Source organism: Tigriopus californicus, chromosome 11, assembly GCF_007210705.1.
Source record: "Tigriopus californicus strain San Diego chromosome 11, Tcal_SD_v2.1, whole genome shotgun sequence".
Taxonomy (NCBI): Eukaryota; Metazoa; Arthropoda; class Copepoda; order Harpacticoida; family Harpacticidae; genus Tigriopus; species Tigriopus californicus.
In genome coordinates this window covers 502009-523188 of record NC_081450.1, presented here as the reverse complement: position 1 = coordinate 523188, position 21180 = coordinate 502009, and the positions used below count along the sequence as shown (strand labels likewise).

Sequence of the window (21180 nt, the reverse complement as noted above, 5' to 3'; positions counted from 1 at the left end):
GCTCGTTTTATTGGGCAACAAACCTCAAATCAGGGTGTGATTGATTGATAAGGCCCATCAACTTCCAAGCCGAGCATTACAATTTCCAGGCCTGTCAGGCGATCATTGACATTGTTCAAGTTATATCACTTATAGGTATCTTGTAGCTTTTGAGTGATGCCCATCATCCTGGTGATCAACCATTCGCTATTAACCTGTCGTCTCTCACGAACGTGGGGTTCACCCTTGGGGCCCAATAGCGTCACACTGAGGCTCAGCTGATCGTGGCCAGTAGCCTATCAGAGCGGCGAGCGCGCCGAGCCCTGAATTTGTGCTGACCGACCTGACCGACTGACTGACCGAGCCACCCACTGTCTAGAACAACGTCTAGAACGTCCAGACTCACTGATGAGCTAGCCCCTCATCCTCCTCACGCATCTGCGTTGCCTCTCGTCCCATCGAGATAATCCCCGGGTGGATCCGCCCATCACGGCCCCCGTTGGCCTCTAGCCCACCATGAGTTCGGCGGCCTCCTCGCCCGCCCAGAGCCGCACGTCGTCGCCCGCACGGTCACGCTCCTCATCGCGTTCTTCTTCGCGCTCCCGCTCGGCCTCGCGTTCTAGTTCACGCTCGCCCCAGGGTTCACCGGCCCGCTCGCCCGCCGTGTCGGCCACGCGCTCGCGCTCGCCCTCCTCTTCGCCCGTGTCTTCGTCGTCGTCGGCCGCCAGTTCGCGCTCGCCCTCGCCCGAGCCTGTGGCCAAATTGAAGGTCAAGATCAAGGATCGCAAGAAGAGTGCCACGCCCAGGCGGGAGGAGGACGAGGGGGCGGGCAGCCAGAGCGAGGATGAGGAGACCATCAGTGCCGGCCAGCGAACCCGCCCTGGCCGGGGTGGGGCTAAGCCCGTGGCCAATAAGAAGAAGGCGCCGGCCGAGAAGAAGAAAGCGGCCCCGGTGGAAGAGGGCGAGGTCTCGGATTCGGACAAGGAGTTCGATGACGGCTTGGACGATGATTTGATCGGCGATGATGAGGATCGGGCTCTGCTGGCCCAGATGACGGAGCGTGAGCGCGAACAGGAGCTGTTCAAGCGGGCCGAGATCCGCGAGAATCTGCGCAAGAAATTTGAGATTAAGAAGCGCCTGAAGCAGCAACAAAAGCTCAAGGGGCCCGAAGTCAAGAGTGCGCCAGACGAGGATGATGACGATGACGACGACGACCATAACGACGAGGACGAGGACCGAGATGGAGGAGCCCAAGGCGGACCCGGGGTCGATCCCAACGAGTCCATGTCGGATGACGACTTTGACACCAACCAGATGCTCGACGCCAAGGAGCGAAGTCAAGACCGCAAACGGAACTTGGAGCAGCAAAAGTTCGACAAGAAATCCATGGCCTTGAACAAGCTCAAGGCCATCAACGAGGAGCGCCAACGGAAGGAGAAGGAAAAAGAGAAGCAACGCGAGTTGGACCGCGAGACCAAAGACTCGGAGAGCTCTACGGAACGCGGGCGCTCCTCGGACAAGCGCAAGACCAAGCGCTCCTCGTCGTCTTCGGGCAGCGAAGCCGGCTCGTATCGGCGACGCAGCTCAAGCTCGAGCTCGAGTTCGCGATCTCGCTCGCGCTCGCGCTCCAGCTCGTCATCGGGCTCGGACACGGAGCGATTCCGCAAGGCCCCCAAGGTCGAAAAGTTCGTGGAAACCATGGAGGATTTGGAACCGATCCGATTATCGCGCACCAAGATCGAGCGCTTCCTCTTTCTGCCGCACTTCCGCAACATCGTCAACGGTTGCTTCGTCCGGATTGGGATCGGGAACAATCCGGCTGGTCAATCCGTGTATCGGTGTACCGAGGTGGTGGAAGTGGTTGAGACGGCCAAGGTGTACCAATTGGGCAAGACTAAGACCAACCAGGGCCTGAAATTGAAGTTTGGCAAGCAAGAGCGCGTGTTCCGACTCCAATTCATCTCGAACTCACCCCTCACCCCCACGGAATTCGAGAAGTGGAAGTACACGTGTCAAGAGAACCAGATCAGTCTGCCTACCAAGGACTTTGTGCACAGCAAATCGCAAGAGATCAAGAAGGCCATGACCTACGAATACAGCTCGGCCGACGTGGATGCCATGATCCAGAAGAATGAGAAATTCAACAAGAACCCGGTCAACTACGCCATGAAGAAAGCCAACCTCATGAAGGAAAAGGAGATCGCCCTCTCGGATCACAACGACGAAAAAGCCAACCAATTGGAACAAGAGCTCAAAGAGCTGGAAGAAACCGCCGAGAAGCTCAACAAGCGACGCAATCACAACACCAAATTCAACAGTATCTCGTTCATCAACGACCGCAATCGCAAGAACAACGTGTGGAAAGCCGAAGAGGCCATCAAGCAAGAGATCCTGCGCAAAAAGGAAATGGGCGTCGAGGACAACCCGTTTCTGCGGCGGAAATGCAACCCTCGAATGGTCACCAAGAGTCAGACCAACGTGCCTCCCGAATTACTCAAGGCCATGGCCGCCAACGAAAAGTTCCAACAGGAGCTCAAAGACAAACTCGAGAAGGAGAACGAGAAGAAACGCAGGGGCGACGACTTGGACGGCCCCGATTCCAAGAAGAAGGGCAAACTGGGCGGCTCGGGGGCATCCCTCGCAGGGGGTAAGGAGGACATCTTTGACGCACACGACTTTGACATCGAGATCGACGTGGGCATTGGCGGCCTAGGCGGTGGACCTGGCTCGGGGGGCGGGGACGGGCCCTCGACTGCGGCTTCGGAAGTGGTTCCGAGTCCCAGAGCCATGCCCACGGCAGCATCCATCTCCAAGACCTCGGGACCGGCTCGACGCTCTTTGAACCTGGCGGACTACAAGAAGAAACGCGGACTCATCTAGTGCTTATTGTTATCAAACTATGATGTTCTTTGTGATTGAAAAAGAGATTGAAATTAAAAGTCGAGGAAATGTTGTCGCTCGTGCGATATCCATCGGAGATCGGGAACTCTCAATTCATCCCCCATTCCGCATTCCCATTTCAGGCCCGTGGCTGACAGAGATGTGACTCATCCCTCCGGCATGCATCCACATCATCGCTCCGGAAGCTCCTCAACATCCGCCTCCTCCTCCTCCTCCTCATCGGCCATGATGATGGGCGTGGCTCAACCCCACCCTCAGCAGCCCTCCTCGTCGAGCTCCATTCCGGCCTTGCCCATTCAGTACATGAACAACGCTCCGTACATCGAGTCCTACGACTTCCCTTATTGTGCTGAGGTGTCCAAGTACGAGCGATTGGCCAAGATCGGTCAAGGCACCTTTGGTGAAGTGTTCAAGGCCCGAGATAAGAAGAACAAGAACAAGATCGTGGCCTTGAAGAAAGTGCTCATGGACAACGAGAAGGAGGGCTTCCCCATCACCGCTCTCAGAGAGGTCAAGATCCTCCAGCTCCTCACGCATGACAACATCGTGAACCTCATCGAAATCTGTCGGAGCAAGGCCACCCATTTCAATCGACACAAGTCCACTTTCTTTCTAGTCTTTGACTTCTGCGAGCACGATCTCGCCGGGTTGTTGTCCAATTTCAACGTCAAGTTCTCCCTCGGCGAGATCAAGAAGGTCATGCAGCAGCTCCTCAACGGTCTTTACTACATCCACAGTAACAAGATCATCCACCGGGATATGAAGGCCGCCAACGTGCTCATCACCAAGCTCGGCGTGTTGAAGCTGGCTGATTTCGGCCTGGCTCGCGCCATCAGCATCAACAAGAACGGTCAGCCCAATCGGTACACGAACCGTGTGGTCACGCTCTGGTACCGTCCGCCGGAGCTGCTCTTGGGGGAGCGAAACTACGGCTCGCCCGTGGATCTCTGGGGCGCGGGCTGCATCATGGCCGAGATGTGGACCCGCTCGCCCATCATGCAGGGCAACACGGAGCAGCATCAACTGACCCTGATCGCCCAATTGTGCGGGGCTATCACGCCGGAGGTGTGGCCGGGGGTTGAGTACCTGGAGTTGTACAACAAGTTGGAGATGCCCAAGAACCAGAAGCGTCGGGTTCGCGAACGCCTCCGTCCTTATGTGAAGGATCAAGCGGCTGTGGATCTGTTGGACAAGCTCTTGTGTCTTTGTCCTCGAGAGCGCTTGGACTCGAATGCTGCCTTGGACCACGACTTCTTCTGGACGGACCCGATGCCCGAGGATCTGGGCAAGATGTTGAGCCAGCATACCCAATCCATGTTCGAGTTCCTCGCTCCGCGGAGGTTAAGCGGGGCTCAACATCGCCAGCCCGCTCTGCCCGGTGCCACGGCCAGCGGCAACCTGGGCGTGTCAGCCTCATCTACCTCAGTGTCGGCGTCCTCTGGAAGTGGGCGCTCACTTCACGGAGGAGCTTCCATGTCGGCGTCCTCGTCCAGCTCTTCTGGCACTGGCTCGGGTTCCGGGCACCATCATCATCACCATAACCACCCTCTTCCGATCTACCACCACCACCAGAACAACCATCACCACTCTCATCATCATCAGCAGCAGCATAACAATAGTCACCATAATCGAGGGGGACGTTCCCATGGGCACCCGCCGGCAGCTAACACGGCTTCGTCCGACTCGAGTGGATACTTTGAGCGAGTCTTTTAGTGTCACCGACGTGTCCTTTTCCTTTGATCCTCAGAGAGAGATGGCCTTCTCAATGGCCTCTCTCGATACCGACCGTTGCAGACTAAGACCAAGAATATATATTATTAGTACTTATTGAATCAGTTCAAATGCCCAAGTACAAGTAGTCTACCACTATTACGGTAGAGCCCCTCTACCAAAGTCAATTTCACTCACCAATGTACAAAACCAACAAACATTGACTCATTATTATTATCATTTTCATTATTACTATCATTATCATCATTGTCATGGTACCTATTAGCTATTTGATTTAGAATTCGCTTCTCTGCCAAATTGTGTTGAAATAAACCCACATGCTATTAAGGTCTGTCTGCCTGCCAATCAGAAAGGCAGCCTCGACCCTCTTCCAAAGTACAACCGAAATGTCAATTCTTCTTGTTTATTGCAGTGAAATCTTGACCATGGCCTCACATCATCCCCACCATTCGGGAATGTCGAGTATTCCAGGTGGAGGAGGAGGAGGAGGCAATGTCCCCATGATGTCACAACAACAACAACAGCAACAGCAACAACACGCTCAACAACAACAACAACAACACTCAAGTGGCTCCCATCCACACTCTCACCAATCCCGACCTCAAGCGCATCACCAACAACACCACCATCATCACCATCACCAGCAAGCCTCGAATCCGCATCACCAACGTGATTCGTCCTCGGGAGGGGGTGGATCATCGGGTTCGTCCAATAATATGGGTCTGGTGAAGAGCATGGACCCTCAAGAGCGAGACAAGTACTTGGAGAAGTACGAGTTCCCCTATTGCGCCAAGGTGGATAAGTACGAGAAGATGACCAAGATCGGTCAAGGTACGTTCGGTGAAGTGTTCAAGGCGCGATTGCGCACAGACAAAGACAAGATTGTGGCGTTGAAGAAAGTGCTCATGGAGAACGAGAAGGAGGGCTTCCCGATCACGGCTCTGCGCGAGATCCGCATCCTCCAGGTACTCAACCATGAGAACATCGTGAATCTGATCGAGATCTGCCGCCAGTACAGTCGACACAACAAGACCACGTTCTACTTGGTGTTCGATTTCTGCGAGCACGATTTGGCCGGACTTCTGTCCAATGTGACGGTGCAATTCTCCAAGGGCGAGATCAAGAAAGTGATGCAACAAATGTTCGAGGGACTCTACTACATCCACAGCAACAAGATCATCCACCGTGATATGAAGGCAGCCAACATTCTGATCACTCGGAAGGGCATCCTCAAGCTGGCCGATTTCGGCCTGGCTCGCGCCATCAGCATCAACAAGAACGGTCAGCCCAATCGGTACACGAACCGTGTGGTCACGCTCTGGTATCGCCCGCCGGAGCTGCTCTTGGGTGAGCGGAACTACGGCTCCTCCGTGGACCTGTGGGGTGCGGGCTGCATCATGGCCGAGATGTGGACCCGCTCGCCCATCATGCAGGGCAACACGGAGCAGCACCAATTGACACTGATTGCCCAACTGTGCGGGGCCATCACGACGGAGGTGTGGCCGGGGGTGGACTCCCTGGAGCTCTACAAACGGATGGAGCTGCCCCAAGGCTCGAAACGCCGGGTCAAGGAGCGACTTAAACCGTATGTAAAGGACCCGTATGCCTGTGACCTGATCGACAAGCTCTTGTCACTGGATCCGAACAAGCGAATCAACTCGGATAACGCCCTCAATCACGACTTCTTTTGGACTGATCCCATGCCATGTAAGTATTCGGGTGCAGGATTGGAGGAGAAAACCGTATTCGTATATCTTTAGCTCTTGACTGGGCAATTGATAGAAGTAACTTAATTTGATGCTGGTAGCCAATAAGGAAACACAATAATTCTTTTCTTTTCAATATGAAAAATTTGGACAAGATAACTTACGAGTTCTTGTCACGGTTAGGATAAACGGAAGATTGACAGGACACAATTGTAATCCCATTTAGGCCTGAGCAGGTTTTGAAAAAGTTTGCATTTGGTGACACATTCAATTGAAGTTCCAAAAAGAATGAAATGTACTCTCCTTCTTTTACTTTGGTTCTGGGCAAATTATTATTATTATTATATAATGATAAAAAAAAAGATGGATTGCCCGGTGTGATGGCTTCAAGCCATCAAATTTTGCTCAACGATTTGGACCTCCTCAAAAAAAATATTTTTGAGCAATATTGATTTGCAAATAGTTTTGAAGCGTGAAAATAATTTTTCCAACTACTGTTCTTGAACGTAAGTCTGGAATAAGAAGAAAAAAAATGTTGTAACTGTACGTTTTTGAAATGTGTCACCAAAACTAAATTTATTCCAATGGGGTCTCCTAATTCGAAAAGTGCCCCAATACCCTATTAAAAAGGGTTTTTTTACCAATTGGCCTTTGTCCCAACCGTGATGTGCAAACCCTAGGGAAGCCTGTTCTATCTCTTTCAAAAGTATTTTGAGGCATGCATTCTTGTTTTTCCGATGCACAAACTTTAGTAGCGCACATTATTGCGTCTGCTCTATGTGATTGAGCTCATGGGTTGTGTTTTTGGGTGCATTTTAGGTAGCTTGGAGCGGACTCTGTCCAGCCACGTGTCCTCAATGTTCGAGTATCTGGCTCCTCGTCGAGGAGGAGCTCACATGCAACACCAACAACAGCAGCAGCAACAACAGCAGCAAGCCGCACGTCAACACACCGCCAACGAGGGCTACAAGGATATAGTGTACTAAGATATGTGATAAAACCACCACAACCACCAGAACAACAACTACTGCGACTACAAGAAAGAGAGCAAGAAACCAGAAGAGGAGATGTATATTTTTGCTGTCCAATGTTGCAAAAGTAGACCGTGCCCTTCAAAGTAGTACTATTCTTAGTACCACTTCTCTTACTACTACTACATCCTACGTCTACTTGAGTAAAACCAACCATTCATACTTTTTCATACATACATTCTTGCCTAGGCTTATCTTATTAAACGCATCTGCATCTACGTACGTACGTATTCCTCCTCCTACTCTCCTACTCCTCCCACCCACCACCATTTCCCCGAGCCCGTTAAAAATGTTAGTATTGTACCGGCTTTCAGCCCAAAACGACTTCGGAATATAAATTGCTACAAGTTGTTTCTCGATCTATTCGTCTCAATTGCTTTCGCTCATTTCAAGTTCGTCCGTAAGCATAAGAAAAAATAGGACTCTGTATATTAAATCTCAAAAGTAGTGGCTCGATTGTGATCGATGAATCGGGAACGATAGATATTATATCAAAATGCATAATATATTAGCACGTATTTGAAAAGTAACAACATATAATTTTTTCTTGTATAATCTTTCTTGCCTTGTGCAACTCGTTTTGAGATTTAAAACTTTTTCATTCATCAATTGTGACGACTCAATCAATACTTTGAAAAAACACCTACACGGCTTAAAGATCCTTTAGTCTCTTATGCTTAATGATATAAAGTAAATCTACTTTAGGATGATGTGATTGAGCAATAAGTTTCAAAATTTAAGGCAATAAACGTAAACCATCAAAGAGAAGAAAAAAAATGAACCGTTTCTAAATCTTCTTAAATTGATATTAGGGTTTATTGAAGGCCCCCTTCATCGGGAAGGCAGGTCGTGGTTCTTAATGAATAAATCCCTTTGACAAATTGGTTTCAAAAAGTGAGCAAGAATTTTCAAGATTTTTAAACCGATGCTTGGTAGTGAGTTCCCAACAAATCATGTCATCCTGAAATAGATCGGGTGACTTTCAATTGACATTGGTCAGACATCCAGTGCCAACAACACCGTTTAAAACTGAGCAGACACGTCAACCTACAACCTAAAAGGCAGACTCATATCAGAGAGCCACGGGCTTTGTCCTAAGAATTCACTCAATGTCATTTAGTACATAATTAACGCCTCTTGTGTCGCTCATTATTGCTTAATTTGATAGACACGTGAACGAGTCATTCAAGAGAATTCGTCGGATGATTTTTTATCTTTATTTTACTGATTCATCTTAGTCCCGGGGGGTAACTTGGATGGAAGATAGCAAGCTAACGGTACGCAACCCAAGGCCAACATCACAAAGCTCATGAACACGGGGTAGAGTCCGAGCGCATCGATTAGACCGCCGGATAAGGACGCGAATAACAGCTTCCCGCCCACTTCGCACGTGGCCAGTGTGGTAAAGTGCGTGCCTTTTAGCGGGTCTGGGGCGGTCTGGCTGAGCCGCATCATGACCGTGAACGTGGCCGTGGTGATGACCCCGGCACAGAATAAGGTGATGGTGGTACAAAAGAAGCCCAAGTACATGTAGACCGTGTCCGAATTCCAGAACAGGAACACCGACTCGGACGGCACTCGGGCCACGCCCCATTGATGGATCAGAATCAATTGGAGCGTGATGGGTAGACTGCGGAGGAAACTGTATTTACAAATGATCTCTCGGGGTCGACTCTCGGCATCGTCGAAGGTGAGGATGTGTCCACCATACACGGAGCCGAGCAACGAGCCCGTTCGCATGATGGTCGACCAGAATGCGATCTGACTCAAGGGTACGCCCTTGTCGATCATGAAGAGGGAAAAAGTCTGCTCGGCTCGCTCGCACAACTTGTAGAAGCACACGAAGCCCATGATGAAGCCCGTGTTGGGCACACTCAAAACGTCTCTCAGCACGGTCCGTAAATTCGGATTGGTCCCTGGCGCACGCTCGTCGCCGGTACTTGTCGCGTTCGACGGATGAGCGGTCGCCCACGAGAACTGAGACAACAAGAAAATGCACACAAAATAGATGGCCCCGAAGGCGTAGAACATCCCGGCCCAACTGGTCAACTCCTCCACCCAAAGCAACAACCCGCCCGCAAACACAGATCCAGCTTTGTAAGCTACCACTTGGATCGTGTTCCCCGCGGCTAACTCGGCCGGTTCCAGTATATTCACGGCCAAACTGTCCGTGGCCACATCTTGGGTGGCCGAGAACAAGTTCAAGGCAAACATGAGGATGGAGATGGACGTCAGGGTGTCCGGGCCCGTGATCCAAGCCGCCAAAATGCACGTGAGTCCCAGGGCGAGCATGGATCGGGTGAGCCACCAATATTTGGAGCGGGTGCGCTCAATGAGCGGCGCGTACACAGGCTTACACACCCAAGGGAGGAAGAGGAGTTTCATGGATCCCAGGGCGGTGAAGGAGAGCCCGTATTGGCGAAGAATCATGGGTAGACACGACACCTGGAAGCCGTAAGGCGCGCCCTGCACAAAGTAGAGCAACGCCAGGGTGAGCAGCCGTAGCCACTTGGGCCGCAAAAGGGCCATGATGTGGCCGGGTTTAGGGGTGAATGGGTCTGTCTAGTAAGAGTCTAGGCGGTCCACTTGAGACAACGTGTCTCCTCGTGGGTCTCTTGGCAACGTCGGGAACAATAGCGGGTACCGCACACTACACACACGTACTTGGAGCTGAATCCGCACACGGCACAGAAATGCCTGGCGGGTTGCAACGAGTTCAACGTCTGAGCGGACAAATAATTGGGCGGATTTGGGTTCTGCACGGCGTCTTCTTCCAAAAGTTGGGGAAAGTTCTTGCGGAATCGCTGCTTGTAATACTCGGTGGTGCGACTTTTGCGCTTGGCTTTGCGCTCTTCTTCGGGATGATCTTGAAACAGACTCAAGGCCTTCTTGGACATGACCAGATCGGCGTGGGGATCGTCGTGGAAGTTGTCTTGCTCCAAGCTCTCCAGGGCCTTGCGGGCCCGTCTTTGGCGCGTGGCCTGGTCCATAACCCGCCGGTTGACATCGCGCACGGCCCTCTTTGACCCGGCGCCACTCATCTTGGGGACTCAGTGAGTGACTAAGCCCGTTGAACTTGGATCTGGAACTTGACCGAGGGCAAATGGGTGACTTCGGCCGTGACGACGGAATTCACGCCCAAATTGGCCAACGAGCCGCGCAACAAACCGCAGGTGAAAACTACGAACTTGGGGGCGTGCTCGAGATGCTGAGCGCCCTGACTGACCTTGGCCAAGAACTTGAACTGATTGTCCTGTAACACGTACACGCCCTGATGATTGGTGCGCAGGTTATCGATCTGTTTACGGAACACGCCGACCCAGAACTCTTTGCACACAAACTTCATCAAATCTAACTCGTCCTTGAACTTGGGCGACTCTTTGGTGAGCTTCTCGATGAGACGGAATCCGGCGTTAAAGCCCAACAGTTCCAAATCGGCCAAAGCGCGCTCGCGACTCGATCCGGGCGCGCTGCCCAAGGCCCGTTGCACCAATTCCAAATGGAGCAATTCGAAGGGGATCTCTTCCACCCATGAACCGCTGGGGGCTTGGGCCCCGCCCACACCCGGACTAGCGTAGCTCGACGACGCAGCGTGCAAATTGGAGGAGGTCATGACCCACCCAACTTTTAAATGTTCTCTTGTTGAGCCAGAAAGTCCTTGATGCGGGCCAGGAGTTCGCGTTTGACGGCGTCGGGCACGGTGGCCCGTCCCTTGGGCGTGATTTCCGCGATCAACTCGTCCAACTTCACGTGTTCCAGTCCCTTTTGACGGATGATCTCCTTGGCCGAGAGCTTAAGCTGGTCCCGCCAGCCGCATTCCACCAACCGCGTCTTGAGGTGCTCCTTGAGGCGTTCCTTCTCGCCGGATTCGATCAGCCGTTGATGCAACAGGGACTTGACCTCGGCGTGACCCGACGACGATGATGACCCGGGGGTGGAGGACGACGCGGCCGCCGACATCACGGCCGCCGGCCTGTCTGGGGCTGGAAAGGCCGCTAGCCGACCGGGCTGGCCCCAATCTCTGGCGTGAAGGCGGGCAGTGGGTAGGTGGGTGGTGATCACAGATCACTGATCAGCGGCCACGCCAAGTTCAAGGCTGAGCCCTCCAGCCAGTGGGGTTCAACGGTCCGGCGGGGAGGCTCCGGTTGGGTCAGGGGGTGGCGGTGGGTGGTACGTAAAAAGCAGGAGCTAAAGAACACCCGATGTCCCCGATGCGATGGGTGACCACTCTGCTGGAACTGAGGAGGACGAGGAGGAGGAGGAGGAGGAGGAGGTTGGCGTGAGCTTGCCAGTTAGTTGACCAGCTGGATCCAACTGGAGACACAAGCCAGCGCTCAGTGTCGCTGTTTCTAACTCAACTTTACCATTGAGCCGGAGACGGAGAGCCCCAGATAGGGCCCCTGGTGCCTAACATAGGGCTGCCATTCACAAATGGGCGTGTTCAAGTGTAGTATGACTGGGTGCGGCCAAAGGCATGACCCCCAGATCTTATGCACCCGTGGCCACTCACCCATGACTCCCAGCATGGCTTAAGTCTTCCTCTCATTTTGACAGGCCTGAGCTGAAAGCCGCTGGCCGCGCTGGCCCGCTGAGCGGAGGCTCGAAAGAGACTCGGGCGACTCGGGCCATTCCCGGCACTAGGGATAAGTCGAGCTGACCGTCCCGGATCCGAGGATCTGTAACGAAATACATGGGCGTCTTGTAAAAACAGGCCTGCCTGAATGAAGGGATGAAAGGGCCAGATGGGACGGGGAGGCATAGATATAACATGTATTTGTTACCCAATCAGGATGGCAAGTTTGGCAGGGCCTCATCCAAATTGAACCCAGATTCAATGCTTAATGAGACACGTCCATTCAATCCATGAGCTGCATGACTCGATCCATTGTCAAAGCCCATGCCTTCGCACTCATTGATTGATCTGTGAAAGGTGCAGATGGTATGTTCGCAATGTCTTTGTTTGCGTTTTCAGTTGAAATCGGCTGAAGTGCAGTTCAAAATCATTTCCGAAATCATCAAATATTGTGATATTTGATAACTTGGACTTGACATCTATAAATCATGGGTTATCGATATTGTTGTGCGGTAGGGTCTCATTCTCGAAGCAACCGTAACCATCTCTCCCAATGGATTTATATCTTACATCTCGGATGCCTATGGAGGTCTCACAACTGATGCCCAGATCACCACTGAAAGCGGTATACTCCATTTTCTGGAGTCCGGCCACGAAGTTATGTGTGACAAAGGTTTCCCGTCAATCGAGAGTGATTTGCTTGACTTGAATACTTCTCTTGTCATGCCGCCTTTCAAGCCAAGAAACATGCTCCAGTTCAGTGACGAAGAAAACAAAGTGGGTTACAAAATTGCCTCAATTCATATTCACGTTGAAAGAGCCATTGCTCGAATGAAGCAATTTGAAATATTGAAATTCTTGGAGCGATCACTCTTGGATTACATTGATCAGATGACTTTGCAATCTAGTCACAATTAAGTAGCTACAATTTCAATTTCGAGTGCATCAATGGTCGGATACTCTGGCCTACTAGTGCTCTTTCATTCTTAATTCTTAAACAATTGTCATGGTAACAACAACGCGTCATACTAACATGAAAGGGACGGGGTCCAGATGGACATGATGTGTGGCTTATTATTGTTATTATTATGATCATCGAAAGAATCCCTTGAGCGAGGGAAATTTGGAGGTGACTTGCTCAAAACTCTGATCGGAGCCGGCTCCCGAGGAAGTAGACCCGTTATTTTTGAGAAGAGCCGAGCCGCGTTGAGTGGGCCCACTGTAACCCGCCGCCACCATCTCCTTGTACAAGGCCACTTTATATTGAAAGAACAGGTGATATTTGTCCGAGGGGTTCAGGAACGAGAACTTCCCAGGTTCGCGCTTCTTGACCACGTTCAACGCCTCCGAACCGTTTTTCGTCACGTAATACGCGGTTCGATCGATCAAAGGTTGGAGCGAAATGGGCGGGGGCACCACCTCCACGATGTGCTCGGACGAGACCGGAGGCGGAACGGCCACTTTGGGCACGGGTTGGGCGGGCGGCGGTTGGGCTTGGGGCGGGACGGGCTGCGAGGGCGGGGCTTGGTTGACGCGGATCCGATCCACTAACTGCGAGTAAGCGTTGGTCGAGCTGGACGAGGAGGTCGGAGTAGGATTCAGACCTAAAACGGCGAGATTGCTCAACGGTTACTAGTATTCATGGTATGGGGATAAAAATGGAAACATGGGCGGGGCAATGACCATAGGTGAGAAATCCAAATCTAAGAATGAGGGAAAACCTATGTTAATACTTAATCACTCTAAAAGATGGCTAATCCTAGAGCCAATTCTCCACAAAGGAAACTTGTGGGTTATCTAGTTGCACTCGCAAATTGGTGTTGAGCCTGTGGCTTGTGGCTTGAACTGTCTTTTTGCTCTTGCATTGGGCATTGAGCATATGCCCAATGAACTTACCCGGAGCCGAATTGAGGCGACTGAACAGGATCTTGAGGGATTCCTCGACCTCTAAACTGGATTGTTCCATCAAGACTTGATTAGCCACATAATTCTTGGGTCGGTTCTTCTTTTTGGTGAACACCTCCTTATAGATGGCATGGTAGGGGTTCTCGGGATTCAGGAACTGGAATAACGGATTGTTGGCCTCTTTAGCCCGCATCAAGATTTCCATTTGCGCGCCTTGCTTCACGATAAACTCGGAAGTCTTCTCAATGCAATTGGCTAACTGCCGCAAAGTGGGCTGAACCCGGCTCTGGACGGCCGGTTGGGCCGGGACAGCCTGATCATAATCAAAGGGCACGGCCGCCCCGCCCCCCGCCTCGCTGGCTTTATCGCCGTTCACGGCCAACTCGTCCTCAAACAAGGCCAGATATCGTTGGCTTTCGGCTTGCCGCTCTTCTTGGACCTGATCCGGGCTCAAACCCGTCCAGGGATCGAATCCCTCGCGACCGCTGCGGGCTTCGTGGATTTTGAGGTCGGATAACGCGCCTAGAGGCCCCCCAATGACAGGAGTATAGGAGTATAGGTATAGTGGATCATGGAGTCATGAGCCTGAATTCTTTTAAGGGTCAAGGGTGGGCCTACCTCGTCCGTCGTATCGATCGATAGGTAGCTCCGCGTGTCCCATCCAAGGGATCAGGTGATCCCCACGTTCCATGGCCAGGGCTCGGACATCATCCCGGAAGATCTGGCAGCCATACCCGAACACCAAAAGCGGGTCGGTCTCGACGCCCGAAGAGGCATCAGTGGTCATGTCCGACAATCGGTCCCTCTAATCCGCTCCTGCCTGCCTGCCTGTCACTCTTAACGTAGGTTTGAATGATGACGGGGATCTAGCGGACCCATGCCGCATATCAATGATTTCGAATGCCCGCCACCACGACGGCTATATAGACGGGTAATCGGTAATCACTGGTCTCTCTTGTCGAGACCACGCACATGAAATAGCATTTTGGTCCTGCGACCAATAGCTGTTTGATGACGTCAGTCCATGTTTGGGCAAGGCGAAGGAAATATTTTCAAAGTTGTAAATTGTTCTACGTTAAGGGAATAAATGAATGAAATAAGTTTTTCAGGAGTTTTTTCTCGGAGATAAATCCTTGGATGTTATTCAGCATAGAAATACACTCAACCTGGGGTCCCACATCCAGTACGCAATTTGAGTGACGTTACCTGTCTGACAACACACGTAGGAACTGATCTCCAAGCATGTTAGCCATAATCTCGGCATTGTCTATGACTTGCCCTTAGCCCCCTTACGCTGCACGAAATATGTTTTACGTTCTACACTTCAGAGGACGCTTTGTCGTTCAGCTGCAAATCGTGCAATTTTATTAGCAATTTTTGACATTTTTCTGCAATTTATAATGCAATTTTAGACACTTTAGCACAAGCATATGAATGATTCTGCAACTTGAGATTGTTCAAACTAAATTTGTGTCAATTTTGGGGAGAAAATTGTCAGATTGAAGTTTTCCTCACTTTGCCTAGAAATTTGTTTGACATGAAATTACAAAGTAGGTTGGAGATAAATACAAAAAAAACTTGCATATATATTCCATCCATTCATTTTTAAAAGCTCTATCTTTTTTACCATCGCAGTTCTTGGAGATACAATATATTAAAGGTTGGGACACAGGTGTTTTGTGCAACATACTTTTCCTTTAAAACCCTTCAGCTCCTGCGTTGAACCGGAAAGGCAGCTTTTTAGCTTAAAGGACCCGAGTTAGGGCTCCCATTTTTAGCAAAAGAGGGTACATAAGCAAAAATAGAAAATGCATAACTCAGTGCCAAAACGTGACCCTGCCTTTCTAGGACTCGAACACGGTTGCTTCAAGACGTCTTCGTTCTTGATCTTTGATTGCAGTACCTTTTTGCCCAAGTCGAGAACCCTAACTAGTTGGGGGTTACCTCAACTGCATCTATGGTACCACAGCTAGCCTCTTCTTCCCAAATATAGTATGTTCAAATTGTGGAGTTATTATAACAGTTTTTTCCTTATCAATGACTATTACTTGATTTGGAACAGAGAATGACCCTATGTTTTGACAAGTTTATTTGCAAATTTTCGGAAAAAATGGGTGATTTTGTATACAAATTTGCTGTCAATGAATATAATTTATATGTCCAGAAGTGGCAGGACAGAGGCATGCCTTGATGGCTGATTGTTGGGATGTCCATGATTTTGTAATCCATTACATAGAAAAGCAAAAACTGACAACACCTCTCCCAAGTAAAAAACTTCAGTTGTTGAGACGTCAAAGGGACAATGCTAGAATCAAATGCCAGCTCAATAAACTCCAAAGTCTTTGATCAAAGTGCAACACACTATCAAAAAGGAGGTACAAGAGCAAGTATGACGTCTATTAAAAGGAGCAAATAGAAATTAAAGGACAATAGTTCAGGAATTGACAAGACGTGCTCAAACCTTGAAAATTATCTTAAAAGATAGGCTGTGTGATATGACCACAGAGGAAGCAGCCTATTCCCTAAATCTCCATTTCATAATGAAGATGGATAATATCTGACAAAAAATGAAACAGTAGCAAAGGGATCCCTTGTGGGACCCACTCAATGAGCAAAAAAAGTATGTGTAATTAAAGACTCTTTTAAATCTAAAACGGTAACAGAACAACAAGTTGAGGAGGCTATGAGAGATTGCACGAGCTGTAAGTGTCCCAACGTTTATGGTATTGCTCCCATAGCCTTAAAAGTTGCTCCTCATCTTCTGAGAACACCTTTGACTTGGCTCTTAGATAGCATCATTGGGGAAGGTTTGATCCCAAAATGCTGGAAATCAGCAAGAATTAAGCCTCATCATAAGTTGGGCCCCAAGAGCCTGAAAGAAAATTTTCAACCCATCAGCATTCTGTCTTTGTTTAGAAAGATTTTTAAGAAGGCCTTGATGAAACAGCTGGTTGCCTGTCTTGAGACAAACAATATCTTCCCCACATCACAATATGATTGCCGTGCAAACAATTTGACACCTCATGTTCTGGCTGTGGCTGACCATGATTGGAGAGAGGCTAGAAATAAAGACCCCCATTGCAAAGCCTTACTCTTTGATCTCAGTGCTGCTTTTTATACCCTTGATCCCATCTTATTAATGGGAAAGCTCTGCAAATATGAAGGTGACAGATTTGTAGGAAACCTAATCAGGTCCTGCGCCTAAAACCTTTGGATGGGGGATGAAAATGGTTCGAGATTGAAATAGAACAAATTATGTAAGCCCCAAAGATGGAAAGAAAGATGTCAAACCTGCAAATTTATTGGCAGATTAATTCTATATCTCTACATGTCTTCATGGATGAATTTGAATTAGCCAAGTGTAGTTTTCTTCACAAGTCTTTGCCTAAGTTATAGAGGCCATATGAATGGAGATATTTTTACCCCCGTTCTCAAGGATTGCTGGGGCACCGTATTGGTAGAGCCTCCGCTTTCCAATTTGCGAATCCTGGTTCAATCCCAGGCTTGCCAAGTCCAAGCTTCTATGTCATATTTAAATTACAACACGAGTTGTTGCTTTTACAGCTTAAATGGGGAAAGCTGTGGTCATTCCCGAGGGTGAGGTAATAATTAATGTTGGTTGTTGCAACGAAGCGGGAGTATCCCTCAATTGGGACACCCAAAATTAGATGGCAGGCCAAGCGAGAGAGCTGCCAATTTGAAATTGGAACAAACAAACAAAACAAAATAAAACTCTCTTGTTCATGTTTTTGAGCAAAATAGACCCGAGAGCAAAGGTTTGCTGATCTGAAACTCATAGAATGACTTTAATATAGCATATCTGATAAATATGAACAAATTATCATAGTTTATTACCAAAGAAAGTACAAACTGGCAACTGAGAAGTAAAGTTCTTTTTAGTTCTGAAGTCTTCTGTGTTAGATTTCTACACACCTAACCTATTTCTTGGTTTACCTAAACAATATAACTGTTGGCGCCAAAAGACCTCTAAAAGGACCTTGACGAGAGGTTCATTTAGGCTGGTTTGGCAAAGGTAATCAGAATCATGCTTGCTTTGAGATTTTCATTTCAGCTTGAAGATTTTTTTTTGCCTTTTGAATCCGGCCGGATTAAAACAACCATAAAAATCCTTCATCATACTTCAAAGCAGACAATAGCAAGAGCTGCAGTAAGAATCTTTTTCCATAAAACTCATTAGTTGTTCATCTCTATGATTTTGAATATTTTCTACTTGTGATTCGGTTTGCCTCAAATATATGACGGGAAATCCTTTTTGGAAAACAATGAAATTAGCCAAAATATTTATGTTTACTTAAAGAATGCAATGAAGTTGACCCATACTTACACTTACTCAAAGATTGCGACTCAGTTCTTACACACGGACTGACTAATTTATTATTATCTTGATTTGTGTTTAACAACCCACAATAGTAAACAATCTTTGTATGTGCCAAAATACGGAGTGTATACAGAAATTTGACTAAATCTCTCTTTTACTTGAGAAGCAACTTGAATCATTCCTTTTTTTTTTTGCTTAATGTAAAGCAGACATTCTCATGGAAATCCCTTTGTGGCTACAGAGATCAATTTCATGGAATGGCTACTTTTACTAATAAGATTAATTCTATTCTAGTCTCTTATCAAAACAAGCTATAAAACGGGTGACGGCGACTCGACTCGAGATCCACTCGCAAGTACACAGTGTTGCTCCCTAACCGTAACCGTTTGTCAGCTGTTGCTTCTATGCTATTCTTTTGGACTGCTGGTGACGTCATGGTAATTTTGCCCCTGGTTTCGATCGGGGTAAATTCGAAGCATCTAAAATTACGAATGAAGATTCGGGTACAGCATCGAAGTAACTAGTAAGTGGCCAATAAATTACAGTACCGAGAGCGTCATCGGAGATCCTCCCCCGATAGCCATCATTTCATTTGCATTAGTATCATGGTCAAAAGTTGTTCGGCATTCGGATGCGTGAACCGCGCCAAGAAAGGCATCTCGAGCTGGGAGACGTCTTTCCATTGCTTTCCACAAGTTCCCGAGCTCCGGCAGAAGTGGGTGCACGCCATCCGACGACATAACTTTACACCCACGCGTTGGTCGAGCATTTGCAGTGATCACTTCAGGTAAGGATATCTATGAAAAAACGGGCCCGAGATTGACCCGATTGACCTCACTCCAGGGAACTTGAACCTAATTAATGTCTGCTCTGTTTCGCCTAGAGATGAAGATTTTGAGTCCAATCTGGAAGTGAAGCGGCTCAAATCCGAGGCCGTACCGTCTATATTTAAGGGTTTTCCCCATCATGCCCGATCTCGGGTAAAGAGTACCCGCACCAAAGTGTACCGCCCCCCTGTATCGCCCTCGCCCCCCCTGGCTCAAGACCCGTCGGAAGGGCCGTCGAGCGAAGAGCCGCCCCTGTCGCCTTCCATGTTCACTGAAAGCGCCTTTTTGGACTGTCCTGCCCTTTTCTCCCCGGAAGAATCTCCGTACCTGGACTCGGACCCATCCTTGAGCACTGGTTCAGCAGGAGAAGCAGCCATACCCACGGATTTGTCGCTGACCGGACACGGAGAAGAAATATCCGGACCGTCGTCGGTCCTGAGACCGGGTCAAATCCCACCCTTTCATCTGACGCATCAAGCCCGTATCGCTCGCGATCATAACTACAATTGTTCGCCGGATATCGATCTGGTGCGCTGGAAGATGCTTGCCCAGCAAAGCTTGATTGTAGAGAAAGTAAAAAAGGTCGAGCGGTTCAAACAGCAATGCCACAAGTTCAAAAAGAAGAACCAGGAGTTGATCGAGAGCCTGAAAGAGGCTCGTAGTCTGAGAAAGAAGTTGAGATCGGCCGAGGACTTGGTCATCTCCCCGGATCGATTCTCGAGTCGCGAATTCCAGGTGGTCAAGGATTTCGTTCAAGCCAAGCCTGGACGCCACCGGTATTCTGAGGAATCGAAGACCTTTGCTATGGCTCTGCACAAGTGCAGCCCTCAGGCCTATCAGTTGGTGTCGTCCTTGTTCACATTGCCCTGCTCGACCACCTTCCGAAAGCTGGTCGCCTCCACCGACCGTCCGGCTTGATTCAATAATCGTATGTAGGTCAGAAGTGAGTTCAAACGTGGTCGGGTTGAGCGAGCGCCATCCGAATTCCGGACCTATATTAGCTGTTGGCCTTATTAGCTCTTTGGAATCGTGACTATCCCCGAATGAGTTCAAACGGCTCAAACCCCCAGATTCGAAAGTCATTGATTAACAAGGCAAAGAGAAAACCATGTCCACCCACCTCTGGTAGTAAGGTAATTGTTAGAGAAGCTCAAGGAATGGAATTAGAAAACGTGAAAATGCGCATTAAAATGCAACAGAAAGTGAAAAACGGTGCTGATATTTCAGCTCTTCCTACTTTCTTTACAAAATGATCAACAAGTTGACAAAATCCAAATAAAGGTTCAAAAAGGGCACATACTATTATTTACATTGGCCTTTACTTCTCTTGAAAGCTTATTTCTCACTCGCCAGTTGTCCAACTCTGGCCTTTTTAAACTACCGCAATACCTTAAAAAATACAACTCGAACCTCTCGATGAAGTTGGCTGAAATTGGGTCGTAGTAGAGACCCTGCATGCAAACTAGAGGGCCGCTAGGTCGATCGTACATTCATCAATCTGTCTTCGCAGTTTGAAGAAAATTTGCCTAAAAACTACCCTGTTTAAGCTCGGATTGCATCAAACCCCATTCAGGCGTTACAAGAGAATCGCATTGGTAAATAAATTGTACAGGAAATTTCGGATGTGGAACCTCCAAAAAATAACGGAAAAAGCTTTTTATATTCGGATTATACCGCAAAACCGACCTGTGCTGTTTCTGGAGGATTTACATATAGCAGTACTTACTGATGAGTGATGATTCTGAGAACAGCACGCAATATTAACCTTCTCACATACTGCATTTTTTACTAATTGAAGGAAAGGTATTTTGTTTTGCTGGTCAGCCTCATTGGAGTAAAAAAGCAATTTTACTGGTCTGGTTTTTATTCTTCCTGAAATGTCGGACTATTCAAGCAGTTTACTTGATTAAACTTTGAAAGGAAGTTCAACGACTGACATTTTCTTTGATTATATGAATAGGAATTGAGTAGCAAAGCATATATTTGTAGAAAAAAATCCACTACATTTTCCCAGAAAATATTATTGAGCATCTTGTATTAGTTCTTATAACCGAAGTACTTTGTAGAGAAACAGTCGGTTCAAAAAAAATGGTGCTAACATCAGGCTTGTTTTGATTAAAAATTAAGAAATTTCATTGCTTGATAATATGGTTTTTTTGCATCTTTTCCTTAAGTTTTGAATTGTACC

General features: G+C 48.7%; 8 protein-coding genes across 9 annotated transcripts; 3 read left to right on the top strand and 5 right to left on the bottom strand.

Annotated features, from left to right (window-relative positions):
• Nucleotides 1–411: 411 nt before the first annotated feature.
• Nucleotides 412–3002, top strand: LOC131889853 (RNA polymerase-associated protein Rtf1-like). The gene has a single exon (XM_059239061.1). The coding sequence runs from the start codon at nt 496–498 to the stop codon at nt 2857–2859; it is 2364 nt and encodes a 787-aa protein (XP_059095044.1). The 5' UTR covers nt 412–495; the 3' UTR covers nt 2860–3002.
• Nucleotides 3003–3039: 37 nt separating this feature from the next.
• LOC131890643 (uncharacterized) lies at nt 3040–7707 on the top strand. The gene is made up of 3 exons (XM_059240039.1): nt 3040–4584; nt 4932–6318; nt 7137–7707. The coding sequence occupies exons 1-3, from the start codon at nt 3040–3042 to the stop codon at nt 7301–7303; spliced, it is 3099 nt and encodes a 1032-aa protein (XP_059096022.1). The 3' UTR covers nt 7304–7707.
• An 839-nt stretch (nt 7708–8546) lies between these two features.
• LOC131889856 (major facilitator superfamily domain-containing protein 3-like) lies at nt 8547–9877 on the bottom strand. Its single transcript, XM_059239065.1, has one exon. The coding sequence runs from the start codon at nt 9875–9877 to the stop codon at nt 8570–8572; it is 1308 nt and encodes a 435-aa protein (XP_059095048.1). The 3' UTR covers nt 8547–8569.
• A 44-nt stretch (nt 9878–9921) lies between these two features.
• On the bottom strand, nt 9922–10540 carry LOC131889864 (zinc finger HIT domain-containing protein 1-like). Its single transcript, XM_059239077.1, has one exon. It carries the CDS (start codon nt 10387–10389, stop codon nt 9922–9924), a length of 468 nt encoding a protein of 155 aa, XP_059095060.1. The 5' UTR covers nt 10390–10540.
• Nucleotides 10410–10961, bottom strand: LOC131889863 (trafficking protein particle complex subunit 6b-like). Its single transcript, XM_059239076.1, has one exon. The coding sequence runs from the start codon at nt 10959–10961 to the stop codon at nt 10410–10412; it is 552 nt and encodes a 183-aa protein (XP_059095059.1).
• Nucleotides 10962–10975: 14 nt separating this feature from the next.
• On the bottom strand, nt 10976–11663 carry LOC131889865 (transcription and mRNA export factor ENY2-like). The gene has a single exon (XM_059239078.1). The coding sequence runs from the start codon at nt 11306–11308 to the stop codon at nt 10976–10978; it is 333 nt and encodes a 110-aa protein (XP_059095061.1). The 5' UTR covers nt 11309–11663.
• A 1323-nt stretch (nt 11664–12986) lies between these two features.
• Nucleotides 12987–14843, bottom strand: LOC131889857 (splicing factor, suppressor of white-apricot homolog). The gene is made up of 3 exons (XM_059239066.1): nt 14445–14843; nt 13818–14348; nt 12987–13525 (listed from the first exon to the last, which is right to left on the bottom strand). Exons 1-3 carry the CDS (start codon nt 14611–14613, stop codon nt 13014–13016), a joined length of 1212 nt encoding a protein of 403 aa, XP_059095049.1. The 5' UTR covers nt 14614–14843; the 3' UTR covers nt 12987–13013.
• Nucleotides 14844–18577: 3734 nt separating this feature from the next.
• Nucleotides 18578–20297, top strand: LOC131889859 (uncharacterized). Of its 2 annotated transcripts, none has more exons than XM_059239070.1 (3): nt 18578–18688; nt 18767–18952; nt 19049–20297. In XM_059239070.1, the coding sequence occupies exons 1-3, from the start codon at nt 18600–18602 to the stop codon at nt 19908–19910; spliced, it is 1137 nt and encodes a 378-aa protein (XP_059095053.1). In that variant the 5' UTR covers nt 18578–18599; the 3' UTR covers nt 19911–20297. The 2 variants fall into 2 exon arrangements, with proteins under 2 accessions (XP_059095053.1, XP_059095052.1); XM_059239069.1 differs by having other exon boundaries at nt 18581–18688; nt 18746–18952.
• The last annotated feature ends 883 nt before the right edge of the window (nt 20298–21180 follow it).